The sequence below is a fragment of the Melospiza georgiana genome, chromosome 15 (genome assembly GCF_028018845.1).
Source record: "Melospiza georgiana isolate bMelGeo1 chromosome 15, bMelGeo1.pri, whole genome shotgun sequence".
Classification (NCBI taxonomy): domain Eukaryota; kingdom Metazoa; phylum Chordata; class Aves; order Passeriformes; family Passerellidae; genus Melospiza; species Melospiza georgiana.
The window spans coordinates 1,412,463-1,423,734 of record NC_080444.1 but is presented as its reverse complement, the minus strand read 5'-3'; the positions used below and the strand labels follow the sequence as shown (position 1 = coordinate 1,423,734).

The 11,272-nt window shown below is 49.8% G+C and overlaps 1 protein-coding gene across 1 annotated transcript; it reads right to left on the bottom strand.

The window, feature by feature from the left end:
* Positions 1-814: 814 nt before the first annotated feature.
* Positions 815-9,528, bottom strand: IL12B (interleukin 12B). Its single transcript, XM_058035014.1, has 7 exons — positions 9,451-9,528; positions 6,432-6,516; positions 5,229-5,516; positions 4,439-4,550; positions 3,372-3,565; positions 2,507-2,652; positions 815-934 (listed from the first exon to the last, which is right to left on the bottom strand). Exons 2-7 carry the CDS (start codon positions 6,514-6,516, stop codon positions 815-817), a joined length of 945 nt encoding a protein of 314 aa, XP_057890997.1. The 5' UTR covers positions 9,451-9,528.
* Positions 9,529-11,272: the final 1,744 nt, after the last annotated feature.

The following is an 11,272-nucleotide window of genomic DNA, read 5'->3' as shown; positions in this document are numbered from 1 at the left end:
GCTGGCAAGGGCAGCAGGAACCATCCCCAGGGCTCTGCAATTGCTGCAGTTCCTTCTCTACCCCAATGTCCTGGAGGGTGAAGGTGGCCTGAGCACCCCACACCCAGCTGCTCAGGCAGCCAGGGCTTGCTGTGCTTGTCCCCACAGGAAAAAAAAATACAAATTAATATCAAATAAACGAACAAATCATTAAATAATGGAGGGTTTGAACAGTTCTTTCAGGAAGTGACTTTCCAAATAAGTTAACACATGCAGTGGTTTGAACAGCAACTGCCATCCACTGGCCTTGCAAAGCCAACAAATAAATAAATAAATAAATAAATAAATAAATAAATAAATAAATAAATAAAATTAAATAAAGAAATATTAAATACTAAATAAATACTGAATAGATAAATAGCATATAAATAAATAAATATTAAATAAATAAAGGCACAATAATAATATAAGGACATACAGTAAATAAAGGCACAATAATAATATAAGGACATACAATAATAGCTGCCAGCAACATGTCAAAATCATGTTCATGTAACATGATGGATGCTAAAAGTGTAACTTGAATCTGGGAAGCTGCCAAAGTCAGGACCACATTCAACTGTCACAAAAAATAAAAAAGTTATGGCTTCTTAAGAATCTCAAATGGAAATTTCTCTTCTAATTGTGCTTCTGTTCTTGTGCTAATTCATTCTTTGCTTTCTCTGGGAGCACTGTGCCACCCTCCTTGCAGGTTATCTGTGAAATAACATCAGAAATGTCATTTCCACGTGGGTTTCCATCAGAACTCTGGGTTCTGCCCAGCCTGGCTGGGTCCTTACCTGCAGAGCGAGGACCAGGAGCTCCAGGAGCTGAGGTAGCAGCAGTCCCTGGCCTGCACCCACACCTCAGCTGGCCCCGGGGGCAGCTGCACCGACTGCTGCTCCGTGTCGTACACCTGGGGACAGCACAGCTCCTTCAGGGGGGACGGGACCCCCACAGGGCACCAGCGAGGGTCCTGAGCCCCCACCAGAGCCTGGGGTCCCAAAGGCCCCAAAGTCCTGGGGCTTGGGAGAACTTGAGCTCAGCAGAAAGAGCTGGGAAGCTCAGGTGCCACTGAGGGGGTGTCCCACAGTGACCCAAACCACTGAGGGGGGTGCTCTAAATAACCCAAACCCCCTGAGCTTGGTGTCCTAAATGTCCCAAACCCACTGAGCTTGGTGTCCTAAATGACCCAAACCCTCTGAGCTTGGTGTCCTAAATGACCCAAACCCCCTGAGCTTGGTGTCCTAAATGACCCAAACCCACTGAGCTTGGTGTCCTAAATGACCCAAACCCTCTGAGCTTGGTGTCCTAAATGTCCCAAACCCCCTGAGCCTGGTGTCCTAAATGACCCAAACCCACTGAGCTGGATGTTCTACATGACCTGAACCCACTGAGCTTGGTGCTGTAAATGACCCAAACCCCAAAGCCAACAGTCATTAAACAAAGGGGTGGTTTGTTTATCTGGGTTTTTCTCTTTTTCCTCCTTCTCCCAGAGCAGGAGCCCTGAGATCCAGAGGCTGCTCCTGCTCAGGAGCACCCCCAGTCCCTCCCGAAGGGCTTCAGGAATTTTCACCTCCAGGAGCCGGGACCGAGCCCGGGGGAACGGCCCCATCTGCTGGACGGGCTGGACACATCCCAGAGAGAAACATCCCCTGGTGCCTTTGGATTCCCCCGGAATAACCATTCCTAACCCGGGATAACCCGGGATAACCCTTGCTGCTGCCTAGCCTGCAGTGCTGGACCCAGGAAGGGCAGCACTGGGCACTGCCAGCTGCCCTGTGGGCAAGAGGCTTTCCCTTTTTTATGGAAAATTAGGCACATTCCTCAGCTCAATCTGCATAAGATCCTTCTCTTTTTGGCCTGGAGGGGTGCAGAGGGCTCTGCTGGTCACACAGGAGTATCTTCAGCACCTGCTGACCATGAATGCATTTAGGAAAAGCTCTGTTATTGTAGATGCTGCCTCCAAGGCAGGCCATTGTGTGTCTGAGGTAATTTGGGCACACGTTGAAGATTTAACCCTGAGACAGTAATTAATCCCATTAATTAACTGGAAATCAGGGGGCAAAGACCAGATTTCCATAGAAATGCTTCCAGATGAGTCACTGAGCTCTGATTTCCAATTCACCTATAAAGCCTGAGCTGCCCAGACAGCTGCTGGCTGCCCATGAACAACACAGGAGGAAATTTGTGTCACAGATCCTGGAATTCTGGGTTTGGAAATTGGGATTTTCCCTCATGAGGCCCTGCACAGCCTCCTCATGAATTAGTAAACACAACCATGCAATGCTGGACAGGATTTTCCGTCCTCAGCTGCCTCAAGGATCTTCCTGCTCATGGACCTGGGAAAGGCTTTTTCTGCCAGGATACAATTTGCCACTTTTGGGGCTCAGCACCATTTTTTAAATTCTTGTTGATTATTCTTGCATACAAAAATTATTTCTACTGTTCAGGCAAGAAAATTGTGTCTCAAATGTTGTGTTTCTACCTGGTATCTGTGTCTCCTTGTGCTTTTAACTTTGACCTTGAAAGTCAAAGGGAAGTAGGAGTTTGGGGTGCTCCAGGTGCTGGGGTAGGTCCAGGTCACTGATCCATTGGTGGCCACGTGCTGGCACTGGGGTGGGTCAGGCTTTACTGCAGGAGAAAACACAGAGGGGATTAATTCATGTTCACAACTGAATGTCGGCGTGTTACTGGTGAGACTTTTATGGGAATGAGCTTTGGGAGCCTCAGGGTTAAGAGAGAAGCAGCCTTGAGCTGTAATAGCTGCCTTGGATGCTTTTTATGGAAAATTAAGCACATTCCTGGACTCAATCTGGATAAGATCCTTCTCTTTTTTTGGCCTGGAGGGTTGCAGAGCGCTCTGCTGGTCACACAGGAATATCTTCAGCACCTGCTGACCATTGATGCATTTAGGAAAAGCTCTGTTTCTGTGGGATGCTGCCTCATTTTCCTGTGCCCTGTGGCCACACTCAGAGCCCTCTCATTCCTGTGCCTGTCTGTGAACCTGCCCTGGCTGCCCATGTGGGAATGGCTGAGGAGGGAAACACCCACAGCCTGAGCAGCAATCAGAGAGGAGCCTGCTGGATTATTCTCTGCCTTGGCCCTTCCCAAGCACGTCCATCCTTTGGGGACACTCGGGGACCTGTGGGTGTTGGGGTACTGCAGGTCACAAGCCAGGAAGATGCTGCTGCTTCACTTCCTCATCCTTTTCTGTCCTGGCATCCCCTGTTCCTGTAACTGGGGCCTGGTGGACATTTACAGAGCACGGGGCAGGGATTCCCAGGGCTGGGCTGAGCCCTGACTCCCAACAAAACAAAGCCCAGAATCAGCCCCCACTGCTGAGTACTCACTGATGTCCCTGATGAAGAAGCTGGCGGTGTAGTTCTCATACAACACCTCATCAATGGCCTCCAGGAGGATGTCGATGGGCTGGTGCTCCTCAGCAAAGGGACAGAAGTTCTCCTTGTGGCACTGGGCAGTGTAGGTGGTGAGGGCCCCCTCGGTGACAGCCACGGGGCTGCTGCAGGACACATCTCCCTGGGGGCTGGAACAGAGCAGGGGCAGGCTCAGGGAATGCTGATTGTCCTGGCAGTGGCTGCCACAGCAGCAGCGCTGCTGAGGAAATGCTTTGGTTTGCCTGAAGTCTGTCTGCTGCAGAAAAGGGTCAGTGGGAGCTGCCACACTCCCACTGCTGTGGGATGGGTTAATGGCAATTCTCAGCCTCAGCAGCAGGAATTAATATTTAAACCTGAACCAGGATCTCCCATTTCCACCATCCCATGGCAAGCTCCAGTTTCCTCTTTAGTCCCTTTGCCCTCTCCCAAACCCTGCTGAAGGAATGAGGCCTGAGGAGTCTCCACTGGAGAGCAAACACCAAAAGCTGCAAAGCACTACCTGAGGCTGGCCCTGTTTTGCACCCTTGGCAGCTGTTTCTCCTCCAGCAGGCTGGGGTGACCTTTGCTGGAGCACTCCCTGCTTTGGAGAAGCCCCGGGGCAGTGGGAGGCAGGAAATCCCCCCAGGGTTCCCAGCACAGGTCTCTGCAGGGTTCCTCAGCCCAGCCTGGTCGGGACCATGTGCTCTGCAGTGGGGGCAGCCTCCCACTCCTCCTGCCCTGGGAGCTGTGGTTCTTTCTGCCTTGGCTCCACTTCCTCTCTGCCCTGCACCGACTCTTTTGCTATTGCTTAAGTTACCCAGTGGCTACTCCAGCCCACTTGGACTCATTCCTTTTTCAAGGCTTTAATAATTTCTGAGTGACTTCCATGCCCTTTCAAAGTTAACTTTGTCCCAGTAATGACTCAAAATATTTTGGGGATGTTCAAACTTGGAAAAGAGATTTCCCCCCATCTGCCTGCCCCTAACAGCCTGAAATCCTACACAGAATAACACCAAGGGCTGCAGGGAAGTACAAACTCTTACCCTTCCAGGCTTCTGATGGTGAACCTCACATGTGGATTATTTTCTGTCATCCAGGAACATGTGAAAACTCCAGAGTAGTTCTTTGCCTCACACTTCAAAAATGTTTTGGGCTCTAGACAGACAGAAATCGGCAGTTATTTACTCTTGTTTGCCAAAATGGCCAAGGCACAGAGAAACAATTCCTGAGTTCACAGATTCCCTGCCAGCACCATGAGGGACTCAAAAACGAGACTCAGATGAGTGAGACTGATGCAGAAAATGCAAAACATCCCAGGTTTGTCTCCTGAATGGAGAGGCCCAAGCGGCAGCACTTCAAACCTGGGCCAGGTTTGCCAAATCCCAGAATCCTGGAATCTCCTGAGCTGGAGAGACCCGGAAGGATCATGGAGTGCAACTGCACAGCCCCAGAATCCCACCCTGGGATCCCTGGAGCTCTGTCCAAGCCCTCCTGGAGCTCTGGCAGCCTCAGGCTGTGCCCATCCGTGGGGAGCCTGGGCAGTGCCAGCACCTCTGGGGGAAGAACCTTTCCCAAAATCCACCCTGACCCTGCCCTGGCCCAGCCCCAGCCCTTCCCTGTGTCCTGTCACATAGCCCTGATTTTCCAAACCAGGAATTCCTCCCATCCCTCCACCCTATCAGCCTGGAGAATCCCAAATAAATCCCATGGCCCCAGTTCCTGCGCTGCACTGCCCAGAGCCACAGGAGGGATGATTTTCTGGCATTGCCAGCACAGAGAGCACCTTTCCATTCCCACAGGCTGAGCAGGACAATGCTAGCCCTGGGGCCGTACCCTGGAAGGATTTGAGGATGTCCCTGAGGATGGTCCCGTCAGGGCCGATCCTGGCGATGAGCAGCAGGCTGGAGCTCAGCACCCTCAGGCTCTCCTGGCTCACACAGCTGTAGTTGCCGCCATCCGGGAGCTCCTTCACTGCCACCCTCAGGGTCTTCCCTCTCTGCTTCCCCTCCTGGAAGGGGCTGGAGTCCTTTCTCCAGAGCACGGCCTCCTCGGGGCTGTTGCAGCTCAGCTCCACCGCGGTGGCCGGGGCCTCGGCGTCCCACCGCGAGTCGATGACAAACACTGGGCAGGGCAGAGGAGACGTCAGGAGCTGCCCACACTGACCAGGCTGAGCCCTGCCTGGCCCCTGAGCTCCCCAGGGAGGCTCTTCCACAGAGGAGAAACCCCGAGAAACCTGTCCAGCATGGCATCCCAACTGGCAGGGAACGCTCAGCTCTGGGACGTTCAGGAGTCTCCCAATCTCCCTCTGGACACGGGCAAAGGGAATCTTCAAACTCAGAGTTTACTCTCAATGTTTGAGAGTAACAGATTTGCTGCTTTCAGCATCAAATCCCTGCCAGGGAACCCCTAGGATAAATATTCTTTTTAATGTGAAGATAAGTAATTGAAAGAGAAGACAATCTGAATTTAGCCCAATTTTCTGATGAATTATTCAAAATAATTGTTTATTACCTACCCTATATTTTCACAAATGGATTTACATTTGTGAAAATGTAGGGTAGGTAATAAACAATAATTTTGTTTATTTATATTTATTATTTATATTTATTATTTATATTTATTATTTATATTTATTATTTATATTTATATCTTTACCAGAGAGGTTGATAAACTATTTCTAGGTTTTAAGTATTACTCAGAAATATATAAATATATTTTCTTTTTCACAACTAATTCTTCCCTTGTTTTTTTTTAGGGCTGTTCCCTTAGTCACAGTTTTTGCATCCAGGCTGTGTGACTGAGACTTTGAACATGAGGAGAAGGAATAGGAAATAAAACAGTTGCTAGTGCAAATATTGCAAATACGCTGTTGGAAGACATTTTAGGACTTTTAAATGTTTTTCCATGAACTCTAATTAATTATGGTCAAAGAAATAAACATATGGCCTTAGCCTAAGATACTGGAGTTCACAGATCCTGTGCTAGCGGCCACAATTATAATTCCAAAGTTTTAGGTCTAAGCAGAGATTTCCTTACCATTTTCCTGCAATTTCCACTGGGCACTTTCCAGTAGGGCAGCAAAGGAAAACAGGGACAGTAAGGCACAGAGGAGGTGAGACATCTGTAGGGGAGAAAAAAACAATTATTAAACTTCACTGAGATTGGCTGAGTGTGTTCCAAAGTCAGGCTGGGGCTGGGCAGGGTGACAAGGACACAAAATGAGTCCAGTGAGCTGAGGAGCATCTTCCCATTCTGAGAACTCCGGGTTCCCCTTAAAAATGGAATCTCAGATTTGAGCTGGAGCCTTGATTTTGATCCACTTGGGATTCTCATGCCAAGGCAGTTCAGAGAAGGAATCACTCCAGGGGAATTGTGTGAGCGGCTCTGGGCTGGTCCCTTGTTAAATGCTCCTCGTGCAGGAAAAGCCCTGCTTGGTCCAGTGAGGCCAATCCCAAGGAAAAGGCACTGGATGAAGGATCAGGGGCTGCCCAGCAGGTTTGGATCCCCACCCCTGGAGGTGGCACTGGGACAGGCTGGGGATGGGCACAGCCTGGGCTGGTGATCCCAAAGCTCTTTCCCAGCCCCGGTGATTCCATGATTCCCCATGGCCAGGGCACTGCCCTGAAGGATCAGAGGCATCACCTTCCACCCACCCAAAGCCCAGTTTGGCCCAGCTCATCAGCAGTTCCACTAAAGCAAAGGGTTGAGGATGAGCCCAAGGAGCTGCTGAAGGTTCTGCTGGGCGCTGTCTCCATCTCTGAGCAGGTGACAGCAGGGCCAGTGCCCAGAGCAGAGCTGGGCCAGCTCCAGTTCTGCTCCTGGTTCTGGGATCCTCCTGAGCTCTCACAGTCTGAGCTTGTGAACCATCCCAGGCAAAATTCCTGCTGGGTTCAGTGCCCAGCTCTGTCTGCAGGAAGGGCTGGGAGTGGAGATCATCACTGCTCTATGTCCAACATCCAAATGGATATTTCTCCTGAATTCATCCCAAATACCACCAGAACTCTCCATAAAACACCAAACACCTTTGCCAAATATTGTCCTAACTACTGGGTGCATAAAAACTCTATTTTTTTAAATTCTATTTTTAAACTCTAAAAATCAGTTATTTAGATGCACTTCTAGACCTTTCAAACTGAGAGTAAACCAAATTAACAGAAATAGAATCTCTTCAAGAAAGAGATGGTAAATGTCGTTTTCAAAGCCTATTCTAACTACAGTGAAAAGCTGAATGCAGGTGAAAAACACATAATTAAGTGATTTGAGTTGTTTTTTTTCCTCCCAAACCACTCTTTTTGTAATGAAAGAGGAGCAGCCCTCCTGATTCCTGGAGAGCACAGTGTGTTCCTGAGCAGATCAGTTCCTTGCAGCTCCTGCTGTTCTGAGCATCCTAAATCCTGGTCACAAATCATCCAGTGCCCTTTGGATTTTACCCAGCTCTTAATGGGACCAGAAGCTCCAATAAAGTGTCTGGAGAGTGCCCAGGAGAGGCAGCAGCTCCTGCTGTGCTCAGAGAGGGGTACAAGGCCCACGGAAAAGCCAGTTATTATTGGACAGAAATGACAGAATAGTTTAGGTTTGGAAAAAAGCTCTAAAATCTATCATATCATATTAGTAGTGCCAATAACTGCTTCATTACACTCTTAGACTTCAGGCAGGATTAGCTGGAATTTCCAACAGAAAGATTCATTTGGCAACTTTCTGAAAATTGCTGGTTTCTGTCACAGAAACATGAAATTGGTCACCACACTTCATAAACCTGAAACTGAACATCAAAACATCAAAACAGCAGCTCAGACTGGGGGAGAGCAGTGGGACTTGTGCCTTCTCTTCCATTCATCACAATTAAAGCCTCCAAAACAGAAAAGTTTCTCCTCTTTGAGGGAGAAGCTGCATGATTCAGGTTTTTGATGAAAACAGTCAACAATTTGCATGGAAATGATTCACATTGTAGATGTGGGAGAGGATCCCTCCCCCATCTCAACATTCTCTTGAAAAATTAATCAGAAATAAGCTCAGATTCTGAACAACACCAGTGAGTGCCCGAGCACTTCAGAAATGAGAGTATTCCAGCTCCAAATGTTCAGGGAATCAGGGAATCACAGAGTCATGGAACAGTTTGGGTTGAAAGGACCTCAAATCCCCCCCAGTGTCCCCCTGCCATGGCAGGGACAGCTCCCACTGTCCCAGGTGCTCCCAGCCCCAGTGTCCAGCCTGGCCCTGGGCACTGCCAGGGATGCAGGGGCAGCCACAGCTGCTCTGGCAATTCCATCTCAGCCAGGAATTCCCAATTCCCAATGTCCCATCCATCCCTGCCCTCTGGCACTGGGAGCCATTCCCTGTGTGATGTCCCTCCATCCTTGTCCCCAGTCCCTGTGCAGCTCTCCTGGAGCCCCTTCAAGCCCTGAGCTGTGCCTGGATCCCTGTCCTCTCCAGGTGAGCCCCCCCAGCTCTCCTGGGGCCCCTTCAAGCCCCGAGCTGTGCCTGGATCCCTCTCCTCTCCAGGTGAACATTCCCAGCTCTCCCAGCCTGGCTCCAGCCCTGGAGCAGCTCTGGGGCTCCTCTGGGCTCTCTGCAGCAGCCCCAGGTCCTGCTGATGTTGGAGACCCCAGGCAGAAGGCTCTGCAGGTGGGGTCTCACCTGGCACAGGGACAGAGCGTCCCTGGTGTCCCCTCTGTGTCCCCTCTGGAGCTCGAGGGCTGGGGCTGAGCCCAGGTTCCTTCACTGAGGATCTCCAAAGGATTCCTGTCAGGAAGGAACCTCTGGAGCTCACCTGGGCCAGCCCCAGCTCAGGCAGGAGCCAATGGGACAGAGCAGCCAGGTAAAGGACTTTGGCAGCACTGCCAGCCCACAACACCAACCCTGGTCAATAAAAGGATTGTTACTGCCGGGTGACACAGGGTACAGCCCCAGCGGAATTTACAGGTGCACAGCACGTGCTAAACTTTATCAGGACATAAACACTGCCCTGAGGAAAGCGTCCCCAAGACTATTTCCATCCACGCTCAGTTAAATAATGCTATATTTGCATTAGAACAAAGAAGAAATGAGTTCTCACCGTTTCCTGGGGAGCCTCTGGCTGGAGCTGCAGCTGGAGCTCGGCTCTGAGATGTGGAGGAAACAAAGTTCTGGTCCCAAAGTCTGCAGAGGAAAGGGGAGTTTATAAACCCTCCTGTCACCACAATACCACAGGATTGCAACACATGGCTGCAGTTCCTACTTCACATTGGGCCACAGCTACAGCCAAAAAAAAAAAATTATTTGGGACTCCCAGGTAAACTTCAAGGAGGAAATGAAATTATGAGATTGTAAAGCGACCTTTAGTGGTTTTCCAGTCATTTCCTTTCCTTGCTGGTTTTCTGTCTCTCATTCTGTCTCTTCACCACAGAGGAAGAGTGAGGAGATAATAAACTCCCAAATGTTTGATGGGAAACACAGAATGGAGACAGAAAGAGAAAGTTCAATGAACTAAAACTCTTTCTACCTGATAAGCATGAGATAATTACATGACCTCTAATCCCAGCTCCCACATCAATCAGCAGGAAAAGGAATATTAATTTTTAATTGCTGGTTTTGACTTGTGTTTGTTCTATGAATTGAGACTTAAGTCAACCAGAAAATAAACAATTAGTTCTAGCTTAGAGATACCTGATATTTGCACATTATTTTGCTGCAGATTTAAAATATAACCTGAACCTGGTGTTCCTTTTGGACCTCAGGCATAAGAAGAGCCCTGTGCTCCACATGGCCTTTGAAAATGAGGAAAGGCTGTGTGGATTTTTCTTTTATTGTTTGTGAAGTAATTGAACACAATTCTCATTATTTGCCAGGCAAACACTGCTTAAAAAAAAACGGGTTTAAACTCAACCTGACACACTCACCTTAGGAATTAATGGAGACACACAACTCAATTCCAGGTGCTTTCCAGGGCAGGATTCCCACAGTGCAGGGATTGTAGTGCCAGAATCCTGTTCCTTTGCTAGAGAATGCCAGAATGGTTTGGGTTGGAAGGGACTTTAAAAGTCATCTATTCCACCCCTGCCATGGCAGGGACCCCTCCCGCTGTCCCAGGTGCTCCCAGCGCTGCCCAGCCTGCCCTTGGGCACTGCCAGGGATGCAGGGGCAGCCACAGCCGCTCTGGGAGATGTGTCCCTGGAACAATTCCCAGTTCCTAATCTCCCATCCATCCATCCCTGCCCTCTGGCACGGGGATCCATTCCCCTGTCCTGTCCCTCCAGGTGGGGCCAGGAAGAAACGTGGCTTGAACGGGGTCACACCCACCTTTGGGGCTGAGCTGTGACTCCTTGCCATGCCCCAGGACACAACCCCAGGCCCTGCATCCCCTGAGGACTCCGTGCCCATCCCAGGGTGCCCAGCCTGCTCCCCAAACACGGGAATTCCCTGCACCAGAGCTGCTGGCAGAGCCGGGCACGGGCGGAGCACCGGGGCTGAGGGGAGGAGAAAACTGCTCCCTTCCATCCCAAATGCTGAATAACCCCAAATCTGCTCCCTTCCGTCCCAAATGCGGAATAACCCCAAATCTGCTCCCTTCCGTCCCAAATGCTGAGTAACCCCAAATCTGCTCCCTTCCATCCCAAAAACTGCTCCCTTTTATCCCAAATGCGGAATAACCCCAAATCTGCTCCCTTCCGTCCCAAATGCTGAATAACCCCCAATCTGCTCCCTTCCATCCCAAATGCTGAATAACCCCAAATCTGCTCCCTTCCCGTCCCAAATGCTGAACAATGCCAAATCTGCTCCCTTCCCATCCCAAAAGCTGAACAACCCCAAATCTGCTCCCTTCCCATCCCAAATGCTGAATAACCCCAAATCTGCTCCCTTCCCATCCCAAAAACTGCTCCCTTCCATCCCAAATGCTG

Coding starts and splice junctions, on each gene's coding strand:
- IL12B (XM_058035014.1), bottom strand. CDS start 6,516: ATGTCTCACCTCCTCTGTGCCTTACTGTCCCTGTTTTCCTTTGCTGCC. Junction 5,517..6,431: donor GTGGAAATTGCAGGAAAATG/GTAAGGAAATCT, acceptor TGCCCTGCCCAG/TGTTTGTCATCGACTCGCGG. Junction 935..2,506: donor CAAGGAGACACAGATACCAG/GTAGAAACACAA, acceptor TGCTGTCCCCAG/GTGTACGACACGGAGCAGCA.